Below are 26,130 nucleotides of genomic sequence, written 5' to 3' on the forward strand. Positions count from 1 at the left end.
CTCACCAATAGAGGGTGGGCCAATGAAAGCTATTGCCTCGCCCACCTTGTCGCCGCAATTCCATTGGCACGTTGAGCAGTTATTGCATGTGCTTGTCGATACGTGTCCTCCCTGTCTGGAGGATGCTTTGATTTAGATCATAAAAAACATCTTGGCAACATGCCGGGTGGGGCAGCAGGATCTCTGGAGGGCAGGCTGGAATTAAAGCAGCCTTCTCTTGTCCCTACATAGCCCCGGACATTGTTCAATGTGGACGGCCTGGCCCTCTGCCTGATTCCCCTGCCGTCCAACATAGGATCAGAGAAATCCTATTGGTCCATTCAGACCATCCTACTGCATGGACAGAGTCAAGGCTCTATGGAGGGCATAAAGAATTCAAAACTGATGGACACTCTCATAGACTCAGACTTTAAGGTCAGAAGGGAACATTATGATCTTCTAGTCTGACCTCCTGCACAATGCAGGCCTCAGAACCTCACCCACCCACTCCTGTAACAAACCCCTAACCTATGTCTGAGCTATTGAAGTCCTCAACTTGTGATTTAAAGACTTCTGGGTGCAGAGAATCTTCCAGCAAGTGACCCGTGCCCCACTCTGCAGAGGAAGGCGAACCCCCCCCTCACGCTCCCCCACACCCCGGGTCTCTGCCAAGCTGCCCTGGAGGAAAATTCCATCCCGACCCCAAATATGGCGATCCCTGAGCATGCGGGCAAGACTCACCAGCCAGACACCCAGGAAAGAAGTCTCTTTAGTAACTCAGATCCCACCCCATCTACCATCCCATCACAAGCCATTGGGCATATTTACCACTAATAGTCAAAGACCAATTAATAGCCTAATGTTGGCAATCCCATCATACCACCCCCTCCATAAACTTATCAAGCTGAGTCTTGAAGCCAGATATGTCTTTTGCCCCCACTGCTCCCCTTGGGAGGCTGTTCCAGAACTTCATTCTTCTGATGGTTAGAAACCTTCATCTAATTTCAAGTCTAAACTTCCTGCTGGCCAGTTTGTACCACCTCCTGCTCTGACTGTGGTCACTCTCCCAAGCTAAGCAGGCTGGGTCACTGTGCGGCTGGAAGCGCTAGGTATGGGGAGGTGGCACTCTTCCCTGCGTCTCTGTGAGATACCAGGGCAGCACTTGGCTCCTGAGGGGGTGGGGGGGCTGGCTGCCTACTGGCGGGAGAGCTAAAGCTAAGGGCCCGTCCCCTTTGGCTCATCAAAGTGCCCATAGCACTTTTCCCAAGGGCTGAGGGGAGAGGGGGTTCACCTAAGCAGCTTGATGAAATTCTGCTGCGGTGTTTTCCCCCCTGGAGTTTCTTGTGACTATTATTTGCTCTCTGGCTGCAGACCCTGCAGGTCTAGTGTTTCTATAAATAGCACAGAGACGGCAGCTCCAGACAGAACCCAACTCCCTTTAGAATCTCACCAAACAAAAGTGATTTTCCAAAATGTGTCCCTGGAAAATCCCGGTCGGTTCCAATTATTCTTTGTGTTTCAGTCTTTGAGAGACTGAAGTGTTGTGTTCCCAGAGAGAACAGGCAGGACCGAGGTGCCACCATGGCCTGAGGCCCCTGCAATGGCAGGGAACTGATTGGGTGGGTTAGGCCCAGATGATCCTGGCAGGCGATCCCTGCTCCATGCTGCAGAGGAAGGTGAAAATGCCCCCGGGTCCCTGTCAATCTGACCGGGGGGGAAATTCCTTCCTGACCCCGACTCAGCATGAGCCTGAGCATGGGAGCCAGGATCACCAGCTAAGCACCTGGGAACAGAGGATTCTCTGCACCACCTCAGAACATCGGTCCATCCTGCCTGGAGTCCTGCCTCCAGCTGTGGCCAAAACCTGATGCTTCAGAGGAAGGAGGAAAAACCCCAAATGCATCAGATCAATTAAATCATTTTTGGGGGGAAAAAACTCCTTCCTGACCCCTGCTGGTGCTGGGCTGAAGCCCTGACACATGAGGCTGATCATACCAATTAGACCTGCAAGTGAACTCATCACGGTTGGAGCAAGGCAGAGGCCCCACCTCTCACTGAGCGGGAAGGAGAATAGACTGCCCCCCTGGGGTCCCAGGCTAAAGATGGTTGTGCACTGTGAGGCCTGTGAAGAGAAGTTTCACTATTATATCAGAAACGTTACACTGCTCCCGGGCACGGTCCGAGCCCCTCCCCTCCCCCCTGGCTGGGGTGAGAGGGAAAGCAATGGAACATGGGGGCTGCCCCTATTGTGACACGCCCCAGTGATGCCACTGCGATCTTGCCTTTCAACTGCTCTTAACCAATGAGACTGCTGCCCCCCCACCCCCAAATCCCCAGCCCCATAGAATTGCATCCTTGTCTTTTCCTTTTGCATCTAGGGTCTGCCGGTTTCATCACTGGGATTTTTGGCAGCAAGGAGCATGGGGGCTTTTGCTTTTATGATGTGCAGAAACACCTTTAGCAAAGGGGCCCAATTTTCAAAAGGAGCTGAGCACCCAATGGCTCCCTAGGAGAACAACAGAGCACTTTGGCAAATGTCTCCCAAGACCTTTTGCAAAATATTAAAAAACAAAAAGCCTTGAGCCAGGATGGGTGTTTTTTTTCCGTACACATGGATCACTCCCCCCTCCCCAGTAATTCATTTCTAGGAAGGTGCTTGAGCTGCCGAGTTCAGATCCGGATCCCGCTTCAAACTTTCCCAGAGTTCGAGGGTGTCTGGCTCTGTGCTTGGGGCAAAAATCCACCCTATCTATGTGGGAGTCTCCACAGACAGGTCTCCTCCCGTTGGGGCTATAACCCGGACTTACGGCCTTTGAGGATGGACGCCAGTGTTGGGCAGTGAGGTGGTTTTGCTCCTGTCTCAGACAGGCCTGCTTAGCTCAAGCTTTGTCTCTTGTGCAGCCTCTCAGACCAGACACCATTCTTGCAAACCCCGTGGGGAGCTCTCACCAGCCGGCGCCCCCCTCGTGGCTGAGGTGTGGAACATCAGCCTCCTTAACTCTGGTGCTCCTCGATAGCGGCTTCAACCCTGCGGTGGTCTGCACCTCCCCCCGACCCAGCCCTCTGGCCAGGCCACGTACAAGTCCCATCCCTTCCATGGTAATGAGGAGTCCAACAGCTGAAAGGTGGAGGACCTTATGCCAGGGCTTCAGCCCAACTCTGGGCCCATCAGGCCTTGTGTCAGAGGTTTTTATATCCCCGTCTGGCAGCCAGTAGGGAACCCAGGCCCCCTCCTCTGCTCTGGGTTCCTGCCCAGGGACCCTGTGCTAAGGCACCATGTTCTGCTTTCTCTGACTCACTGCTGTGTCCCTGGACTACTTCCTCCCCTCCTGTGCCCCCAGCCCCTTTCTCAAGGCCCGGCCTTCCAGCGCTTTCTCCCGGGAGGCTCCAGCTGCATTGGGCCTACAGAATTGTTGCTGTAAAGCAGGACCTGCTTCATGGCTCTGCTCCACCCCTCGAACCACTTCCCTCCCTCTCACACCTGGATAAAGCTGGGGTGCTCTGCTGACTTCTGCTAGGAGTATGAGGAAGCCAAGCGCCTTCACCCCCAGAGGTGCTGGGACTCAGCCCAACTGACTGGCCCACTCACTGCCTCCCCCCCCGTCTCTGGTGGTGAGGGTGGGGCATCCCCACAAACCAAGAGTTGCCTCTAGCTTGAAGTTCTGCTGCCTCATCTTACCCATCCCTGCCCTGGCTACCCAGTGCACACTGCTCTGCAACTATTGGCAGGGCAAGAGGAAACCTCAAGTCATTAATCATTGCTCAGTCGTGCTGGCATCTATTCAGGGCAATAACATTAATCCCAAGGCACCTGAAGTTTATTAACCTCAGTCTGGGAGGGGCTGAAGAGCCATTTAGTTCCAGCCTCTGTTACCAGCTCTGCCTGGCTTGTGTTACTAATTTCTGCCTGCTCCTTCTGTGCTGCTGACTATTCCGAGCAAAGGGGAAGGGTGGGGCGGGGCTCTGTGCCGTGCACTTCTGCCACTTGCATTCAGTTTTGCCAAGATGATATTCGATGAGGCATTAAATCAGTGGCGGGCGAAGCCACTGCCGGCTGGGCACAGCTCTGGTGAATAATGCGGAGCTGGCGGCTGCAGGTGGCAGGGCAATGCCACAGAGCCCTGTGCAGATGGCTGAGCACAACCGTGAAGCAGGCACTGAGCAATAAAAAGCACCTCCCAGGCCAGTAAAAGCCTTCAGGCAGAAAGCACAATGTCCACAAGCAGCAGGGGGGGGGAAACAGCCCTTGCAAGTCACATTTGGGAAGGAGAATTCTTAGCTCCTGCCTTAGCTTTTTGGGCAGGAGAAATACTGCTGAGGGTCCAGCCTTGCGGGGTGCTGAGCTCTCTCAGCTGCCATAGGAGTCAGGTCACTTACTTAGGGCCTTAATTTGAGGTCCCTACGTCTGAAGTGTTTGGCTAAGGTCCCATGCAGCATGGGGATAAAACCCACCACCCTGTCTGCAGCTCAAGCCACTAGCCACACGCCTCCCATGCCGTCCAGTGCAGGACATTCCAGTTTGTTTCCTGTTCATGGGCTTTTGGACCCTGGGCTCCCAGGAGAGGCATCCACTGCAGAGGCAGCTCTTTCATTCCTTCAGCTGTGGGAGAGAAGGGAGCGTCTGTATTCAGCAGCAGCCTGCAAGACTTATATTGGAGTAGCATTAACTTGGTGCACGGGGAGTTACACTCATGGCTAGGCTGACGACCTAATCGCATTGATCTTGCTGGAGAAAGAACTGATGCCACAACACCGTGAGCCGCATCCGGCTGGTGAGTTTGCATTGCAACATGGCACCACTGTTCATCGTGACATTGCAACGTAACACAGAACATTGGCACAAGACCTCCCTGTTCTGCAGGAGCTTCCTGGCTTGGAGAATGGATCCCACTGACTGGCAGACGTTCCTTTCCTATTAGACGTGGGGGATTCTAAGGCTCCTGGACTGTACCAAGGCGATAGGTGCCTTGTAAATAGCTATGACCAACAGGCTGCTTTTTTTTTTTTTTTTTTAAGCTACAGGGAATGGCTCTCCCTGGGTCTCCAAACCACAAATATTTTTTCTGTAATAGGATAAGGGGAGAGGCTCCTTGTACTGCTCAGCAATTAAGCATGTAACCCCCGTTATTGCTAATGGAAGTAGTCTGTGTAATCCATTGTGCTGGGTGGTGAGAATTTCCTCCAAACACAGCAGGTCTAGGGGGCATTCCGGGCTCCGGTACCGTACAGGGCATTGGCATCTCTCTTCCAGCCCCAGCCAACGTGTGCTGATGGATTTGGGACAGGGAACAACAGGCGGAGGAGAATCCAATGGTGTCATTCCATCGAAAGCCGTTGTTTTGGCAAGAATGGAATTCAGACTCCTTTGGCAGAGCTGCGTGGGGGAGGCGCGTTAGGCTCATTGCATGTCAGGATCAATAAAGCCTATCAGCAAAGCTGAGTACAGGAGTGTTGCAGGCCAGATCTGTGGAGCAGCCAGAAGAGCTCCACAGCACCACTACGGGAATACTGGGTGCACTGGTGGTCAGGAGTAGCACTGGCAGAGCTGGGTTGGGGCCCAGGAGGGGAACAGGAGGAGAAGTGAGGGGCCTGAGTAGAGCTGTGAAGGGGAAACTTGCGAAAACGCTCGCTCCTGCTTTGCTCTTGCTTCTGCCAGTGCTCTGGGGCCCAGGCCAAGGCCGAGTGACATCAATGGACACATTCCCATGCGCTACCACGGAAGTTGGATCAGGCCCCCGATCTCTTATTCCACTAAAACCCTGCTTCAGTGTATGTGAAAGGAACACAGAAGACAAGTTCGTAACAAGAACTAATACTGTCAGAACGTTTATTTGAACGCTTGTTGTTTCTTTGAACCGGGCTAACAACTTAAATACCTCAGGAAGACTAAGAACACAGTATGCTTTTCAGTGGAAATCAAAGGTAGCTCTACAATGACATAAAATGATCAGATGCTTCTGTATAATTTGGTAGTGGTCGACCAACAGAGAAGAGCAATGGAGACACACTACTCCCAGAACGGCTCTTCTCCCTTCTTTGCTTTGTTCTAAATGTTTTCGGTTAATGCTATTTGACATTGAACCTGCCATTGGGGCCCTGCCATTTGAGAACACCACACCAGTGTTCTGGATCTGGGGTACTGCTCACCAAAGACCTTCCAGGTCATCATCAGTGGACCTTCTGTTGGCTCATGCTGGATTTGGTGTGCCAGAAATCTGAGAGTGGGAGGTCTTCATCAGTGACTAGGGCCACCTGAAGAAAGGCACCTGTCCCTTAGTCAGGGAGCCATGCATGGTTCTTCTTTCTAAGCTGAATGGTTTATTGTAATATGTGAAGCTCCAGGACTTTTAGCAATGACCTTCTCTCTTTGTCACATGAAAATTTTTGTGACACAACAAAAGTCATATGACCTATTGATTTCCTAGTAAGGAAGCCATAAAACTTACTGGACAGTGAGCACTAGGGTCAAAATATTTCAACCTGAATGCCTTGAATTAGGCACCTAAATCCATATTTTTAGTGTCCTAAATAAGTGTCCTGATTTTCAGGAAGGCCAAGCACCTGACATCACTGAGTGAAGTCAATGGGAACTATGGTTGGTTCAACAGCTATGAAAATCAAGACACTTATTTTGATACCTAAATATGCACTATGGGCCAGATTTTTAAAGGTATTTAGATACCTCACTTCCATAGGAGTTAGAAACCTAAATACCTTTAAAATCTGGCCCAAGGAGACTACCTTTAAATAGTTATTTTTAAAAATCTTGGCCATAAAGTGCCAAATAGCTCCCCCTGACGTTAATGGGAAGGCGGCTATTGACTTCCAGTGTAGCTCCATTGTTGACATCCACCAAGCAGCTGGGCCACACTGTTTAGCATGTCACATTATTTCAAACCAGGATAAGCTGCACTGAGGCAGGTCATGGTTTACACTGGTGCAATATGGACTACACTAGAGGTTTGCAGGAGTGCAGCTGCACCACTGGCTATAAATCCCGGTGCAGTCAAGGCCGCAAAGGATTCCCACCCCGCTCCCCAGTATGGAAAGTTAGCAGCTCCAGTATGGAGCATGCAGGGAACAATAAGAGGAAGGGCGGTCTAATAGATAGTGCATTGGACTGGATCAGGACAGCTGGGTTCCATTAACTCCCTGTGTGACCTTGAGGATGTCACTTAACCTACCCTGTGCTCAGGTTCTTATCTGTAAAATCGTGATACTACTTCCTGCCTGAGGATAAAATCCATGAATGGTTGGGAGGTGCTCACGTGAAGTTGGCCATCTAAGTGCCCAGATAGATGCAGGGGCTAGTCAACAATCTAGGAAGCTCTATTAAAACATGGATGGAGAAGAGCAAGTCTAATCTTCCTATTAGCACCTCAAATTACAGGCTAAACAGTTGCTTCCAGATACCTAAAATACTTTTTCAAGGAGCTGTGACTTTAACAGAAATTGGTTCATTAATTTCCCCCTCTGCTATTCGTTTCCAGCTAAATGAGGCTTCCCTATGAATTACTGGCATTCTAGCTCAATCTGATCCCAATTTGTCTGCCTGAAGCCTCCATTTTGACAAGAGTCCATTTCATTCGATAGTTTCATCAGTTACCTCTTTTACAATGTGCCCCCCCACCCCCGAGATGGCAACACCCCAAATTTCCAGGCTCCAGTCTGTGAGGCCCCCAATGGCAGGATCCAAATATCATCTTTAAATAATGCTCAATAAATAGAAGAAATAAATATTAAATAACAGGCTAAGTCCTCTTAGCCTCTTCACTATATGTACAATGCATAGCAAAAGAACATTGATCGGCTGCTTGCAGACAATAGTTTGGTATAACTTGCAAATAAAATAAATTTAAACCATCACAACCAGCGTAAAGCAAAAGACCTGATGTGGGTAAACCACTGAGAGCAGCAAGTGCATCGGGGGCCTTAACACTGCCCCAACTCCTTGCTCTTCAGTGCAGAAGCCGAAGAGCTGAGTTCTGCAGTGAGGTGTAAATAGGATCTGGAGAGTCAGGACAGAAAGACCATGAGCATTCCAGTTTGTTTGTGTTTTTTTGGGGTTGGTGGTGGAGTGGGGGGATATTAGCTATTAAAAGAGCACAACGAGCAGTTAGGAATAACAGAACCCAGAGCAACATGATTTAGATCACTGTGCATTTTACAAACGAGAACCTTGTGGGGTCCCTGGGTTCCGGAATGTAGGAGCATTTCAAACTTCATTGCGGTGTGGGAACAAGAGAGAGGGAGGGAGGTTTAACTATTTCATGAAACTTTAGAACTATCTGAAGAGTTACAAATGTCCTCAAGCAGGGGCGGCTCTAGGCACCAGCGGGCCAAGCGCCCGCTTGGGGCGGCATCCTGGGGAGGGCGTCATTTGGCTCCGGTTGAGCTCCGGCCGGCATGCCTGCGGCAGGTCCACCGGAGCCCGGGACGAGCGGACCTGCCGCAGTCATGTCTGCGGCGGGTCCCGTCTTCCCGCGGCTCCGGTTGAGCTCCCGCAGGCATGACTGCGGCAGGTCCGCTCGTCCCGGGCTCCGGTGGACCTGCCGCAGGCATGCCGGCGGGAGCTCCACCGGGGCCAAATGCCGCCCTCCCCAGGATGCCGGAGCCGCGGGAAGAGGGGACCTGCCACGGGACTGGGGAAGGGCGGCGCAGCGCTCCGCGCTGCTTGGGGCAGCCTACTTTGTAGAGCCGCCCCTGTCCTCAAGAATCCCTCACTCTCGGGAGAAGCTGGCTAGCCTCAAATTAGCCATGATCCATGTACAACCGAGTTGTGTTTCCACTAACCGAAGAATGCTTTTTTGCAGAGCATTGGCAGACCTCAGAGATGTCAGGGTGCAAAATGTCTTCAAAAGCAACACAACATTAAAAAAAAGAAAAAAAGCAGCTGGCAAAAGGCACAAACGACAGAAAAGCTGGAGGGGTTTTTGCAAACCTGTAGAAATCCCAAATGTCAACCAATAAGCAGGGCTGCCTTTTGGACTGTACTGGAAATGTTATCAAGTTAAATTAAAATAGCTCCACCAATGGGTGAAAAAAACTAACCTACCCCATAACTTGGCTGGACTTTGTCACTTCGACATCGGGTTTTGGAAACATCTTCAGGACTGCTGGTTCTTCCGTACTGTTGTTTCTTTTATCTACCACAGCTACGTCATCACTCGGTAACAAACACCATACAAAAGTCCTACGGATGGCAACCACAGAGGGAACCAGAGTTTCTTCGTCAGAGAAGCCAGGTTATACTTTGTGGTCTGACTCAAGGAGAGGAGGGAAATATGCCTTTCAGCCAACTGGCACCTCTACTCCTAGCAAAGGGCTGTTCTGTGATTTCCCTTTGCAGGATTGCAAATTTCCCTCCCCTCTCCCATTGAACCAGAGAGGAAGCAGCAGGATTCTTGCCATATCCTCTGTGAGATCACAGGCTTGTGATGCATAAAGAGAATCCATCACCATTCACGTCCATTGCACTCCAGCACACAGAAGGGTGGATAAAGATTTTGTGATGAACCCTAGTTTTCAATGGGAAAAGACTGCAGAGTGTCCTTCTGATGCCCGTTAACTTTTCACCCTCATCCTTCTATCACAATAAAGTGGACTTATTCCGCTTTGCCTTACCATCAACGCTAACACGAGCTACAGTCAGATGCATCAATACCGGGCCTGAACGCAAAGCGATTATAGAGTTCTGAGGCCGTCCTTTGCACTTGCAAGGGGACATGGAGACATTGAAACAAACAAACAAATCCAAAAATAACTTATCATTCCAAAAATATAATAAATAAATACTGTTAACGGTGACCAATTGCATCCAGTCTGACATAGAATTAAAAATAGAATAATCATCACAATAATAATAATAATAAATAATTTAACAGGTTTACTCCAATGAAAGTCTGATCGGGAAACCTCAGGAGTTTTAGCTGCCATGGGACAGACAGTAGGATGAGAGGCAGTCCTTGTTGAGTGGATCAGCAGGCCCACGCGAAGGACACGGCAGGCTCAGCACGCTCCTGGGAGCCATCTCTTTACCCTGGGTCCATGTATGCTACTCCCATCCACATGGACTGAGGACAGTCCGTGGAGCTTTGTTCGTAGAGCCCCATCAGTAAGGAAGTCAAGTCAACACAATGTTTTACTATTTACACCAGCTTTACGAGCCTCCTTTGAACTGCCTGGCCCGGTGCTTAATTGCACCAGACACGGTTGGGGATTCAACATGTGCAGGGATTATTCTTGCAACAGTGGCGTTAGACCTCAGTCAAATGGTCTAGGCCTCCAATAACTGCAAATGCGTCCTACTGGGAAAACAAAGGTGTGATGTGTTTGAGTATCACACTGGGAGAGCGTGCTGGGCATGGGGGGCAAAGGTCTTCATTCCTCCCAAGGTAGATTTTGCTGCAAAACACTGAAGGCAGAGGGACTGAGTAAGATCTAGAAAAGGACATATACAATTCCCCCCACCCCGCCCCACCCAACGGCTGCACAGTATAACATCACCACGTAAACACTCATACAGAGGGGGTGGGTGGCATTTAACCCCCAGCCATGACTTTGGGACATCTGTAGGTGCAGCACTGGCCGGAATCCCAGTTTTCTATTTTCTAGAGGTTGGAAAGTGGGAATCGTCTAGACCCTTTCCCTGAACTACTACGAGCAATGACATGCCACCCCATGGATCACACAGAATTGAACCTCTCCTAATCCGGGTTCTGGCCCGTGGAGGAGCATTGCCATGTAGCAAACCACCTTTGCTACATGGCAGTAGTGCAATATAGGAATCCTTCGATGGGTTAGAAATGAAGGCCTCCGTTCTGTGAATGGTTGCACATCTCTTCCTGGACCACTGGAAATAACAGCTGCTAATAGCTGTGAGCCACATCTCTCTATTTACTGCACACAAACACCTCCCGTTCAGGTCACGTCTTTGCCTGTTCATTTTAAGTCTCCGTGACTCAGGGGGGCAGGTGGCTCTTCAACCAGTAGATGTGCGTCTCTTTACATGTACAGTCTTTCGTCTCCTCCTCAATGGGGGCAGATCAACTTTCTGCTCGGCCCCTCGGAACACTTGAGGCCCTACGTCCTTGTGTCATTAAGACTAAACGGGATAATAGTTGTGCGGGCTGGGGGAGAGGGAAGGGAAGGAGGGGGAAATGAACCTCTTAATCCCAAATTAGCTGCTCTAAGCACTCAGCTGTTGCAAGAAAAAGAAACTCTCCAATGCCAATTGAGCCTGCACCTGCAAGAGGCCTTTGTTAGGCAGCAAATCACAGTAATCGCACAGCGGGCTGGGCTGGCAATCATTGCAAAGGGAAAACAAAGGCAGGCCTGGCACACAGTCTGGAAGGACGACCACTGCGCTCCCCAAGAAGCGCCGGGGGCTGGTCAGGAAATGGGTGATTGATGGCAGGGGCGGCTCTAGAAAATAGGCTGCCCCAGGCACCCAGGCAACAGCTTGGTTTGCTGGTGCCTAGAGCCGCCCCTGATTGATGGGTACCCCCCCTTTCCTAGATCCTGCTTCTTTCTCCTCAGGCTGCCACCTCTCCACCTGAGTAGCTGTCTGACTGGACCAGCAAGTAAAGTGCTCCATGCAGCAGCTGCTTCAGAGATCTACGTGTGTGTGTGTGGGGGGGAGATGGAGCTGCATTGTCTCCTGCACTGCTGCAAAGGGCAGGGAAAGGTTACTCTGGATGCATTCTCCCCCAGCAAGCCCCAGACTCAAGTTGTAACCCTCTGCATGGCACAGAAAACGTTCCGCTGCCTTGCGTTTGGGTACAACTGCGGCGGCTGCTAATTCTTTCTTCAAAGGGCTCCTGTGATTCAGCAGGAGGAACAATTCCTAGCGGCCTGGTGCCCCTGCTTACAATGTATGGGGGGTGTCTGGGGAGGGAGGGCCGGGAGGCCAGCACGCTCGGCCATGGCTCGCTGTGCCTGTCACTGTACATCTCCCAGAGGAATTTCCAACAAGTGTCTCCAGGGCCGGGCTCTGGCGCTCAGAGTAAGGAATCTAGGGGCAGAGCAGCCATTATTCTCAGCTGTCTCCAGGAGGACAGTTGGGGATTGATGAGTTATTTTGTTCCCAGTCGCTCGCCCGTTTTTAACCCTGCGCTCTCTGCTTTGCGAAGAGGGATTATCCCCTAGCAGCTGGGTTTCATTGGAATTCCCCATGCCCCTGTGACCCGGTACCCAAAAGGACCTGGAACTTACACTCCCACCTGCCCTGCAGGGGAATTCCATTGCCCCGCACAAAGCTCCTGTGACAAAACCAGCCACCAGCAGCAGCCCTGGAGAGCTCTGGGGCTGAGGGCTCCCAGGCGCTGCAGTGACAGGACTTTGCTCCCTTGCATTTCCTGATTGTTGGCCTGGCCTCCCAGCCCCCAAACCTCACCTGTTCCCACTGCCGCTTATCGGCTCACCAGCAGGTCATATTGCTGAGGTGAAGAGAAGCAAATTCGTGATCTAAAAATGGGGGCGGGGCGAGGGACTGGCCCCTTCCAAGCAATCCACGCCCCGTGGAATTTCCTTCTTCACATTCACAGCAGGAACTGGCTGATCCCTGGGCACTGAATATTCTTCCCCAGGGGAGGGGCACAGCAGGAAAGCCACCTCCAAGGAAGGTGAATTGATCCTGCAGAAGCCTCTGGTTTTTCCCTTTGGAGAGGAGAGGCCACACTGCAGCGCCTGGGGGGCTCCACGCTGAAGTCAAGGGAAGCTTTGCCATTGTCCTCAATAGAAGCAGGGCCAGACCCAGACTCTTTCTGCCCGGCCCAAAAGCCTTGAAGAGAGTTTCCTTTACATTATTTCCCTCTCCCCCCACCAAACAATCGGTGCTTGCTGCCTGCTGGCCAGGGAAAAGCAAGGAGCTAAACTCACTCCCTGGATTAGCCCCTGGAAATGCGTCCCTGGAGATAGGCAAGGAATGGGTGGGGGAGGCTGGTTTATAATCAACACAGCCGCTGCAAAGCAAGGACCCTCCCTCTCTGCCCACGTGTTCTCTGCGGCTGCCTCTATGTGTGCAGTGCCCAGCACAACAGGGCGCTGGTGGATGCCACAATAGAAACATGAAAGAATAAGCTCTCCCCGGGGAGGCTGGAGGAGAGAGGAATTGAAAGAGACAACCCCCCCGCACGTGGCAGGGACGGGGGACACCCTAGCGCCGCAGGCTGTCATAGCTGTCCGCAGAGTCGTAACTCTTGCTCCTGCTGCGGCTGCTCCTTGGGCCCGAACTCCGGCTCCGGCTTCGGCCGCTGTCACTGCTGCTGCTCCAGCTTCTGCTCCGGCTGCTCCTGTAGCTGGAGTAGCTGCGGCTGCGGCCGGGAGAGCGGCTGACGCTGCTGTACCAGGAGGAACAGCTGCTGAGGCTGCTGGAGGAGGAAGGACTGGGCCTGTAGTAGGGGATGGGGCGTTTCCGGGCACTGTGGGAACAAAGGGGGAAGAGTGGTTACTGGTGACACAATGGGACCTCAGGGGTGGTGGTGGTGGTGTGGGAGGAGCTGCTGGCCCTGGGGCTCAGTGGGAGGCAGGGAGGGAAACTTCAGGGCAATGCTTCCCCTCCTTGAGTGCTTGGAGGGCAGGGTCTCTGGGCGTGACGGACTCAAAGCAGGTCCCTACTAAAGCTATCCACAGACCCTGGCCAGCATGTCACAACCGAGCCTGTGGCTCCCCAGTGGGTCTCCTCGAGGGATGGGGAGTGTCTGTCCCTTACCTCGTGATGCGGCGAGCTTCCAGGTGGCTGGGAGAATCTCGCCTGCGTTTCCTCATGGGCGAGTAGGACCTCCGCCGCCGCCTGTTCCGCTCCCTCTGGGACTCCTTCTCGCTGGAGCCATACGTGTGCTCTCGCGCGCGGTCCCTGAGGAATGGCCAGTTTGGGAAAGATCACTGCCACGATCCCTGTGCTGATGCAACGACTCATTGCGGGAGGTAGGCAGGGGCTCAGCAGTGGGGCCAGAACCTGGAAACTTCAGCGCTAAAGCACAGGCCTTGATCATTGGAGCTAAAAACTAACCCTGCCAGCATCCTCCAAATGGCTTGACTGATAGATGGAGGCACAAGTCATTTAGCCTGCATGTTATGCAGACACTCGCGAAGCACGGGCTGGGGAGTGCTTCCTAACAGCATGCACAGTTGGCTAGATGTGCACACAGTTCCCAGATTTAGCCAGTCTGGATGCAGCAATGTGAGACTTGGCTGTTGGCAGCAGACATGTGCTATTTCTGTGGGGCACGTCTGTTCCACAGAGCCTTAGCCATCCAGAATGAATGCAGCAGCAGCTCTCACCCTGGTGCTGCTACAAGGTTTTGGAAAAGTCTCTTGACACGCCCTGAAGTCCCACCTGCTGCGCTGGAAGTGGCGGTGGGGAATGGAGTTGAGCTGGTTTCACAAATTGCTTTCCAAGCACTTTGCAAAGTGATGAGTTAAATATTGAGGCCCTGATTCTCATTTACATTCGGGCCCCTTTGGTCACTCTGCCTGACAGGGATTGGGGACTGTATGGATGGAGGGAGAGAACACATTCCTCCCAGAAGCACAAAATAAAGCTTGGGGTACGAACCCACAGACAGTGAAGTTGAGGAAATTGTTCCCATAATACCCTGAAGCCCTGAAAAAACAACCCTGAGTTTCATCCAGCTTGAATTCCATGTTGTTTGCGGCATGACCTTGAGAGCTGAGTTATTGTCTGCTCTGCCTGGCAGGTAGAGATTGTCTGGCACTCATTGTGAGAGCAGGGGTTTGTCCCAGTGCCCTTACCCTCAATTTCCACTACTCCCATTGCGGTGCTTTAGCTGCCACCTTCCACCCCAGAGCTGGCTGCATTTCAGTGGAGCAATTTACATCTATATAAATAGTAAGGCACCTTGAGACCCTGGGGGATGAAAAACACTAGTAAACATTTTAAGTACTGGATCAGCACTGCCCTGTGGTAACTGCACTGACCCCCAGGGCTGAATCTGGACGATGGCCTTTATCTTACCCTTGGACAATCCTGCTTCTGTATTCCTGGCGTGGGTCGGGAATGAGTCCTTTAGACCAATGCCAAGCTGCTGCTGTGGCTCTCTGCTAGGTAACTTTGGCCAGGAAGGCCCAGGGCTAAGAGCACCTTTAGTCACTGAAGCAATGGGCAACCTTTCACGTGATCAGGGAGAGCTCGTTTTAAGCCAGTCTAACCTTACACTGCCTGGGATACAGGAACATAGAGTAGAAGTGAGCAACAGGCTTAGATGGCAACAGGTCTTTTTGTAAGAAAGCCACTGCTGATTCCTATAGTATATTGCCCAGGAGGACACACACGAACTACAGTGGGGCTGCACAGGCAGCTCTGGGGGTGGCTGCTGGTGCTGCTGCTGGCTTGTTCTCTAAATTGGGCACTTTACCAAGTCGGACAATGTGTGCGCCCCACACTGAGGGGCATGTCAAAGAGCCCCAGTGTTCCCTTCAAAATCCCGGCTGCTAAATGCTGCAAATTGGAGATTTTGTGTTTTCCTGTTTCAAGAAAAATCCTTCTCTGACAATGGCTCAAGCCCTCCATGAGTAGAGTGCCCGGCCCTTTGCGTCTGGGCTGAGCCACAGCATGGGCCCAATTAGCACTCTGCTTCTGAAAGGGTTCAGCGTGAAGACAGCATGTCCCACCAGGCCTTACCCATCCAATTCCACATACATTTCACAAGGGGTTAGTCCCTCAAAGCCCTGAATAAGTAGCCTCTCTCACCCGATCACCCCCTAGAACAGCTGCTTAATGGGGACCTTCCCGCTGTCTGTTCCCAGGGTGAACCAAGGAATGGAGGGCAGTCTAGGAGGGAAGGCCTTGGTTGCAGAAATCCACATTGGGATGAGCCTTATCTTGCCACCTTCAGCTCATCTCTGGCCTCTTCTCTCAAGAATCAGCGTCAGCAAAAGCAGCTGGCAACACATATGGAGATATGCCATAAACAATGAGAGCTGGAGCTTGCAGACTCAAATATGCCTCGCTCCATGTTTGCATTCAGGGGCTGGTAAACATGTGAGCCAGCCAGATCCCCAGTGTCTCGGGTGCTCTCACACACAACTTCACGTAGAGATTGGGCCAGTGCTACAGAAGTGCAGCAGAGAAGCTTGCGGAGGGGAGTCACACATGCACCCTAGTCACAAACCCAAACTGAGGTGCCACAAAAGCGGGCGATGCCGTGCAATGGCACCATGACATACCTGCTGGGGCTGTAGCGGGAATAACTGGGGCTCCGACGCGGTCTTGAGTTCCTGCTTCCAGGGCTTCTTTTGCAGGACTTGGATGAGTAGCTGGGGGAACATGAATAGGACCTGGGAATAGACAAGAACCATCGAAAGGTGAATCAAACCAGAGCTAAAGTGAGAGGATTTAAGGTGCACAAGGCTCCTTTTCCAAATCTGGATTCAAGTGGCAACAAGGTCCCAAGATTAATCATGTCAGCCCAGCCACCGATAAATGTTCATTCATCCTGTAAGGGAACGAGCCCTGTAGATCACCTTGCACCAACAGGAATTCCACTGCCCTTCAGAAGCAATATTGTCGGTACTGCCAGTACCCTTAGTCATTTCAGCATAATCCAAGCTGTAATTTCAAGGCTCTTTGGCCTATTCCTGGGACTACCAAGCACTGCCACAATCGGAGCGGCCAGCAATAACACAGACAACCACTCGACTTGGCCTCACCTTTTCCCTGAGGAGCAGGATCTGCTTCGGGAGTACCTGGGCGTGGCCTGGTGATGCAATGAGCGGGAGTGGGCGGAGCGACTGGAGCCACGGGAGGACTGCCCTGTGCTGGTGTACGACTCGCTGCGGGAGCATGGTCTCAGTGGGGAGCTGCGGTCTGGGGAATGTAGGGGGCTCCGCTTCTTCTCCTCCGAGCAGGCGAGACACGGGGACAGGAAACTTCTGCAAATGGACATTTCCCCACCCGGTGAAGTTGTTGTAAAGCGGAGAGCCCTGCCTCAGAGTGTACTACCGACTTCTGCTTACAGGACCCGAATCAATGCAGGTTCCCCCTCCTATTAAATCCACTGGGTTCAACAGTGACCGTGGTATGAAACCAGAGTGGGCACAACAGTGAATCAGGCTCTCCCAGAAGATCAGATTTCAGTGCCAGGTTACACCTGGGTAAATCTGGAGGGACATCCCTGACTCCAGTCTTACACTGATGGGAGAGCAGGATTCGACCCTAAGTGCCAAATTCTGCTTCCAGCTGAATAGATGCAAGCCCCACCCATGTCAATGGGAGCTGCACCCATGGGACTGAGAGCAGGAGAGCGTTTTTAGGGTAAAACATTGAGGCCTGACCCTCCTATTTTCAATGTTACTGGTTTTATGCTGGTGTAACTCCACTGGAGCTAGCCCCCATTTGCCCAGATCGGAGCCCAAAGTCGAGCTCTCTTCATTGGGCCTTCAGCATTTGTTCACAAACAGAGAATTGCACATGAAATGGATGCGCCGGCAGCCAAACCCTCATGGCAGTTGCCTGCAAAGCTCCATGACCCGTTTGCTGCAGCCCTCACGGCAGTCAGTCAGGCTGGAGAAGAGAAGTAGGAAATGTGCGTGTGGAAGAAGAGCTGGGATGCAGTCTCCTTCATGGGCACTGGCCCTCCTTCCCGGCTCCAGCTAGGGCAGCAGCCGGGTGCTGATTGTGACACTAACCCTCATCGCTAGGGGGCAAAGTCCCGACATCAGAGAACATGCTCTTGTGCACGTGAGGGACCAAGGGCAAGACTCTTCTGTCCCAAGGTGCCCGCTGGACAATGGCAGCTACTGCAGGGAACGGGGGAGCTACTGATGTTGCCACCCACCTCTCCACGGGCCTCGTGCAACTGTGGTGAGCACAGCCTCACTCGCCATTGCCCCAGTGCTCCCCTCTGTGGCCCCATGCAGCGAGTCACCATTGCTCTGCTGCATGCAGGTGATGCACAAGGCTCATCCTTCATGGATTGGTCACTGCTTAGCACTCCCCACATGGAGGAAACACAGCATTTCTGCTGTATCTTAGGCCTGAGGTAGCTATGCAGGCATTTGGCCGAGTGAACCAGGCCAGAGGAGCGATCTGATTGGAAAGCTTAAATTTCAATGCATATAGCTCTGCTTACCGAACATGAACAGCTACAGAAGAGACAGGGCAGTCTGTAGCCATTCCATCCAGCCTTTAGAAGTTTGCCTAAATGTGCTAGTGACCTTTCCTGCTCTTTTGCTACAAGGTCACAACAAGTCAATGAGCGATGAGCTCAAGCCACATCTAGATGCAGATTGTGACTGCCCCAGTGTTTGGATCTAGGTCTTTGAGTCATGCCTGTATCTGGATCGAAGCGGAACCTCTTCTGAATGGCCTTGAGGGGGAGGGGCTGGGGCTGGTACACATGGAGGCTAAGGGATGAGGAGAAGATTTAATGGATCAAAGTTAGCATAATCAAATCTCATCCTTCATGGCATAAACTAAGTGCCACAGGGGTCAGGAAGGAATTCCCCACACACGGCACCATTGCCCAGGTGCATTATGGGTTGTTTTTCACTTTCCTTTGAAGCCACTATTGGAGTCGGGATGACAGACTAGCCACATAAGGAACAGAAATACATTCCTATTGGCTTCCCACCTGCGACAGTCAAGCGAGCAGAAGACACGGATTCATTCCAGGAATAGACATAGCAAACACCGACTATTGGCAATCACTGACCTTTGGTCCTGTCCCTGGGCATCCGGAGAGAGATTTTCCAAAGTTGTTCCCTTGCTCTGGGAAAAACAACTGGTGAAGGAATTTCCTGAATCAGAGCCGTTATCGCTGTTGGCCATTTTGGGCTTCCCAGGTGAGAAGGCATGGCCAAAGCCATTGTGGGCTAGGCTTCTTTTCTCCTGGCTGTCCTTTGGCCTGGCTGAGCTTGTCTGAGTGGAGGGAGGGGAGGAAGTATCGTTTCCTGAGTCAGATTCATGGGCCCCACCATTCCGACTGGCTAGGTTGCCAAGCGGGCTGTCTGTTTTGATAAAGAGGTCAGCAGATGACCCCGACTGAGAGATCTGAAAGCAAAAAAGCCATTTGACATTGTTTGAACTTTTTTGTTTTGTTTTGTTTTATATTGTCTGACTTTTTTTTTTAAATAAACCAAGAAATTTTACCATCATGATGCACTGTAACAAAAGGAAAGAAAGAAACAAAGAAAGAAAGAAAGAAAGAAAGAAAGAAGAGAAGCCAAAAAACAAAAGTACATATCCCTGAAAAAAACCACAGAAAGAAGAAACTTCTTTTCCCCCTGACATGATAACTGGAAGATTTAGACATCATGCAAAGAGTATTAGCATGCGATCCATGTTGAACAAAAGATTTTTTTTAAAAAAAGGGAAACAAAAGAATAAATAAATAAATAAAAAATCAAACAGAAAAAAATATTGAAAAACTAACAACCCTTATTTAACCTAAAAGGTGGGGTAGGGAAAAGAAATAGGAATATACATACAAAAAACTACATACTCATCGGAAATAAAACAAAAATGGAACAAAATTCTAAATGATTGACTATTTGTTTTAGTTTCCTTAATAAGGAGACTCAAATGTCACAAAAAAGGTCTTTATGTACAAAGAAAAAATTGGCAAACAAACAAGTTAGCACTTTGAAACTCAACAAAGAAAAAAAGGGGTGTGTGGAGTGGGAATAAAAAGAAAAAAAACCCAGAAAAATTAAAATCCCTCTGGAAATAAAAGGAATACAGATATTTCTTTGTGTGCTTTTTTTCCCCCTGTAGAAGGTATAGCTAATGCTCTCGAGTGACCTCTAATACATTCCCTAGTGTCTGGCGGATAGCATCCACTTACCAATCAAGAATTCCTCCTTTAGTAGGTAAGGTGTAAGAAAAAGGGAAGAGCGGGCAACATAAGTCCATCATTAGAGTCTCAAATTACAAGAAAAAACATAAACCCTCTCTTCAAATCCTCACCGTCAACTGTTTGATTCTTTGCTATTTAAATTTCAAGACGTTTTTGTTTTGTTTTTAATCATCTTGTTTAGTAAATTCCTCTAGGTTGATTATTTGGGATGAAAAGCCAGTGATTTAAATAAATCCCCATTGATTTCATGCTGGCCCACAGATACATTGAAGTTCAAAAAATGAAATAAAATTGAGAAAAATTAAAAAAAAAAAATAAGGAAGGAAAAATATTTTCCCTGCGGTGTGTTAGAGAAAGGTTGGGGGGAAAACAAAGACTTTGATCCTGCAATCTGATCTGTATGGATAAAACCCTAACGCCACAGGAAGCCCTGCTGATTTCAATGGGTGTGCATGCTGGCAGACCTCCGCACCTGTGCAGGATCCCCATGACATCAGTGGAGTCTTTGCGGGGCCCAGGGTCCACATGCATGAGTCTGATTGTAGGGTCAGGGCCAAAATTCGATGGCTGTCAGATGGAACCCTGAAAATCTCTATAAGGACTTGAGCCAAGTCCCACTGAATTCTAGGGTTGACCAGCCCTCCAGGATTGACTGGTAGTCTCCAGGAAATACAGATTAATCTTTAATTAAAGATTATGTCAAGTGATGAAACCTCCAGGGATACACCCAAACAAAACTGGCAACCCTACTGAATTCAGTGGAAGTCTTGCCATTGGCATCAGTGGGAGCTGGGCCATGTTCCCAATCAGCAGTCAGATTGGTGGCGGGTGTGGTCCAAGGACAGTGTAATAAATGTGCTGTTGCTTATAAGAGGATCTCAGAGGGTCTTTGGTGGGATCTAATTTAATAAATAACAGGGGGCCTCGTCCTGCAATGCAGACTCAGATGAGTAGCCCTGACTCATGGCAGTAACCGACCGAATGCAATTGGGCTGCATGATCAGGGCCCTTGGTGTGTTTAGACTAAACATCTTCAATAGATATTGATTTATTATAAATGATGCTGGGAACTACAGCTCCAGCGCCAAATCCTCAACTGGTGTCAATCAGTGTTTCTCCAGAGCTGGGCTGATTCACACCCCCTCCACCCGAGGATCTGGCCCTCAGTTTTTACAACATGCAGCTCTATTTGGCTGATACATAGAATATCGTCCCTCGTTGCTTTGTGCAGAGGGGAGCGATGCAAGCTTAATGCTGAAGAACACTAATGCCACCAGGGCAGGAAATGCTCCTGTGCAAGGTGGCTTTCAAAGACCCGGGCGTCATTTGTGACTCCTGACCATTCCCCTCACAAAGGCACATCACAATGCTCTGGGGCTATGTGCTTTGAACCTGGGCTGCAGGTACGGTGCAGCAGAGGCATTGGGGTCAGACACGGATCCGCCAGAGGTCACAGTTCACATTGAGCACCCCATAACACTTTCTGCAGCCCGTCGGACGGGGCCGTCTCAGAAGGCCTACTTGCACGCATCATCTAGCTCCTGTCACAGCGGGTTGTTCTCTTAGTCTAATCCAAGAGTTGCTCAATAGAGTGGTAGGAGCTGATTCGGCGGCAGGGGCAAATCAGCACTGCAACAATAGTAGGCGAAAATCACTGACCACTAAAGCAAAAGTGGAATTACTGCAAAGGAAAAGCTGTCAAAACATGGCACAGGCTGATGATCCAAGCCTTGCCATGACCACTTTGCTCTCCGATAGTGCCTTGAAGTGGAGGATCTCCAAGCAGGTTACAAATATTACGGAACGAAAGCTCCCATCACACGTCTAAGAGAGGTACCACCAACCCCATTGAACAGGATGGGATATTGAGATACAGAGGGGGGGGAAATGACTGGCACAAGATTAGTGGCTGAGCTGGGGACAGAAGCCAAATCTCTCAAGTCACTGTCCAATGCTTTAACTACTGCACCACACTTCCCATACTTGGGGTTCCGTGCTTTGGGGCAATGGTGGTCCAAAACAAGGGGAGGCAATGCGATGCCTTTTCTCAGACCCACACATACCTTTTGAGTAGAGCTGGTTGGAACACAGAAAACATTTTGCACGGAACAGAAATTTCCCAGCAAAGAAATGCTCCCAACTTCCATCAGAGGATTTCCCCAGAATTAGTGATGAACCCAGAGATTTCACCACTGACTCCAGTGGGAGCAGGCAGGCCCAGAATACACAAGCAATTCATGGGTTGGAAAAGGAACCCATTGGCCCCCAAATAGTGTGTGTGAAAATAACGTAGCTGTTGGTCCCCAAACTATATCACATGATCATTATTTACTGTTCATATTAACGCAGGTTGGGATTTTCAGTGGAGTCGTGTCCAGTTCCCACTGAATTGGCATCAACCCTTAGTCTCATTGGAAAGCACAGACATAGGGCCTGAAAACCCGGTGAGAACTGAGGCTCCACTATGTTAGTTGCTGGCAAAAAACACAATGATTTTCCTTCTCGCTCATTTCCTACCTCAAGACATGGGGAAGCTAGCTGAGATCATTCATTATAGGGATCTGGAATATAGCCTGGAATATGCTGCCAGATTTGTTTTAAGAATGGATCTGAACCTAGGTTTAGATTTGTCTGGCTTTTGACACCCTAGCTCCTATATTTATTTTTAATTTAAAGCAAAGGTTCATGAAAATAAAATTCAAGCTATTCTATGAATACACGGGTAAGGAATCTTTGGATAAATTGTGAAGTGTCAGAATATCTTGGGTTTGTACTCTTCCAGCATCCATGCTGAAGGATGCTGACCGATTCTGCAGGTACAAATGTCTGTCCTTCCCCTCACCCCATCAATGTCCTAAAAATTAAAGATCCTTCTTCTCTCTGCCAGGAAACCCATTAAATGTTTCTTTGTTTGCTCCCAGCATTTCCAAAGTACCCCCCTTAGGGTGCCTGTAAGGACTGGGATACTTGCTTTTGTTTCAGCTTTGCTAAAGTCTGGCTCGGAAGTGGTCATTGTTCTCAGTATACTGCAAGGTCATTTACTAATTTGAGAGTCAATACATTCCTCCCTTAGGCCCCAATTCAGCACAGCACTTAAGAAGGTAATCAAGCCCCACTGAAGTCAACTGGACTTAAACATATGCTTAACTTTAAGCACGTGCTAAAACGTTTTGCTAAATCTTCTCCTCTTCCCCTTGCAAATTCCATTCCTTGTGTCAACATTTTAAAAATTGAGTTAACTCTTGAAACTTTATGTCCACACTGAGAAGAGATATGGAATCCAGATTTTCTCCCCTTTGACCTTTCCTTTCTCCCTGCCCAATTCCTCCTCCTTGCCCTATTCAAATGGCCAATAACATTTCCAGAAGTGATGACACAATCATTGCACCCCTGACATCCAGCTTTCAGTGAGCCATATCCCATGGTCCTTGCTCAGTTTTGACTCCATGGGAAGTTTTGCCTGAGTAAAGACGTCAGGATTTGGCCATATGATCTCTTGTGCTAGAAACGCTGTTGACACTTCATAAGTGCCTGGGACTTGCATGCTATACCCAGCTCAGCCATCCGTTGAGTTACCTAGTACCTGTACCAGCAATACGGAGGTAAGAGGAAACACCAGGAAACACATGCCCAGTGCTGCATATTTCACATCTGAAGGCCAGAGGGCTTTGCCTGGTGTAATAGCAGGTCGTCAGGGAGAGGAGAATAGCTGACTATTCCCCCCTCCCACAACATTAGTGACAACCAGGATGCAACTAATTGGAAAGACTTCTACTATTTCTTAGACAGCTGGCATAAAATTCAACCCTGTGCCAAAGGACCAGCACCTGCATCACTTTAGTCCTCAAAATTGGACTTACGAGGGATGATACATGGTGAACAGTCCTTTTGCTGCCTTCTGTTCAGGGGTGAAATTCACCACTGATCACCCCTACTCTCCCTCCTTCTGTTGCGTATGAGGAAGCATCAGCCATACGAACTATACACCAAACACCATGTACAGAGTTCAAGTGAATTCTAATGATCTTTTATTTTGGGGGGGGGAGGGCATGTTTTAAAGTGCCTAGTCTTGTATGGCCTTAATTTGCTCTGTGTGAACATTAGGATTCCCCTCCCCAAACCTCCCAACTTCTAAGAAGTAATTAAATAACCTCAGGAGACTTCGCTTCCTTTAGCTTTTGCTGGGGGATCTATAGCTGCCCTTGAGGGAGCCCGCTTACTTATTTATTGTTTTTCTGTTTCAAATCATTATTTAATCAAAATGAAGGGGGGGGGGAGGGAATAAAGAGGCCCTCGCTTACACTTCAGAATTTAATTTCTACTGAAATCCTATATCAAGAGGCCACACAGCCCAACAGATTACAAAAATACAATCACTAAGAGTATTCCAATTAAACTGAACAAGTCCATTTACTGTGCTTCAAATAGCCCCGTGGAGAGATACGGCTATACATTTTCTCAGCCATATGGGGAATGAGATCTTGCCATGAGTAGCTCTGCACGGCACGGCTTATAGTTGGAGGATTTCTTTCCTGGGTCTGTCTTTTGTAAAACTCATTTCAAAGTAGCGTTAATTTCTTTTTTAGGAAGTGCCTAATCTTCTTCTTCTTGGCACGCTAATAATGAAAGGAATAAAGCATGTGTGTCAATGACCCCATCGAGTCTTGCTATTCATTATGGCAGCAGGTTATACAGGCAGCACAGATTGCTGATGAGCTTCTGGAATTGGAAGTGCCACCTGCTGACAGGGGTCACTTGAGAGAAAGGGGCCATGTGCTCAGCAAGCTTTTAGGGAGATCCCGTGTTACTGATTTCTGGGCCAGACCCTTAGCTGGGGTAAACTGGCATGAGTCCCTTGGCTTTAATGGAGTGCTGCTGATTTACCCCAGCTGTGGATCTGTGTTTAAGTCCCGTTAAAGCGAATGGCTCTGTATAAAGATATCGGTGCATGGAAATAAGATAAACCCACAAAGGGCCAACCCTCTATTCCTGACTCTAGCAAAACTCAGTGAAAGGATCCGCCGTGATTTTGAGAAGAGCTTTGCCTGCACAGAGAGCATAGGATTGGGTCCTTGGCACAATAAAGGCTAGGCTGAGTCTATTCAAATGATGCCAGACACCTATCATATGCAAGACCAGAGGGATATCACACTTGCTGTTTGCTGCTGGATGTCTGTCTACACGCCCATATGGCCTACACCAGACAGCTACTGGAGTGGGAGTTTCCAGCCTAGCCCAAAGTGAACGTTTGTTGGCCTTGCGAAATCTCATCAGCCTACATGGTTGGAAACAAATGCTCTGGGGAGGCTCTGAATGGGAACAGCTGGGGGTGTTGCAGACCAGGTGTGAGGTGCACTGGCAGAGCTGTACCCATGCCCACCCGCTGCTGGACTCCAGCCAGTGCTCTCTGCTCAGGCTCAAATATGCCCATACTCCTCCAGCCCAGGGCAGTCAGACTGTTCCATCCTGACTTCAGCCCCAAACAGTGCAGGGATTTTGGCACAATGCAGGTCTCAGACTGGGATTAAAAAATAGAAACCAGAATTTGCATATTTAGATATGCAAATAACCCACAATTTTTTTTAAACTTCTTTTACCCTTGAACTTTAAGGAGACTGTTGCTTTACATGCCGCTGGGGTGTTAAAAGAAACTCCTTCCCTATTTAAAACCAAAAGAAGGGCTGGAAAACATGGAACAACATGTAGTCAAAACCAACCGCTCTTGCAAGGCTTCTGAAACCTTCCCAGCTCATGCTGAGACACTCTTTGCCTTGGCTGGCATTTCCCCTCCTCCATCTTAATGTTAGCACAGAAATAATTAGCTCTGCTTGAAATAACTGTACCCCAAACCTGCCTATGGGCTTGCTAAAAATTTGGCTCAAGACTATGTTTGTTTTAGCTGCTGATAAAAGGAGTGTCAGTGGAAGTCAGGGCGCTGGAGAGAGGTATCGGTGTACACAGGGGCGGCTCTGGACACCAGCGCGCCAAGCAGGCGCTTGGGGCGGCCGTTTCCCGGGGGGGCGGCATTTGGCTCCGGTGGAGCTCCCGCCGGCATGCCTGCGGCAGGTCCACCGGAGCCCGGGATGAGCGGACCTGCCGCAGGCATGACTGCGGCGGGTCCCGTCTTCCCGCGGCTCCGGTTGAGCTCCCGCAGGCATGACTGCGGCAGGTCCGCTCGGCCGGGGCTCCGGTGGACCTGCCGAAGGCATGCCGGTAGGAGCTCAACCGGAGCCGCGGGAAGAGGGGACCCGCCGCGGGACCGGGGAAGGGCGGCGCAGCGCTCCGCGCTGCTTGGGGCAGCCCGATTTCTAGAGCCGCCCCTGGGTGTACAGTC

General features: G+C 50.1%; 1 protein-coding gene across 8 annotated transcripts in view; it reads right to left on the reverse strand.

Annotated features, from left to right (window-relative positions):
- Positions 1–11,460: 11,460 nt before the first annotated feature.
- The window catches only part of SRRM4 (serine/arginine repetitive matrix 4), a 194,911-nt gene continuing 180,241 nt past the window's right edge, over positions 11,461–26,130 (reverse strand). For all 8 annotated transcript variants that reach the window (XM_039505393.1, XM_039505392.1, XM_039505391.1 and 5 more), the window contains 5 exons: positions 18,654–18,991; positions 16,651–16,872; positions 16,168–16,278; positions 13,691–13,834; positions 11,461–13,400 (listed from right to left, as the gene is read on the reverse strand). In XM_039505393.1, coding sequence (XP_039361327.1) covers positions 13,136–13,400; positions 13,691–13,834; positions 16,168–16,278; positions 16,651–16,872; positions 18,654–18,991 — 1,080 coding nt within the window. In that variant the 3' untranslated portion in view covers positions 11,461–13,135. The remainder of the gene's footprint in view (positions 13,401–13,690; positions 13,835–16,167; positions 16,279–16,650; positions 16,873–18,653; positions 18,992–26,130) is intronic.

The sequence above is a fragment of the Mauremys reevesii genome, linkage group 18 (assembly GCF_016161935.1).
Source record: "Mauremys reevesii isolate NIE-2019 linkage group 18, ASM1616193v1, whole genome shotgun sequence".
Taxonomy (NCBI): domain Eukaryota; kingdom Metazoa; phylum Chordata; order Testudines; family Geoemydidae; genus Mauremys; species Mauremys reevesii.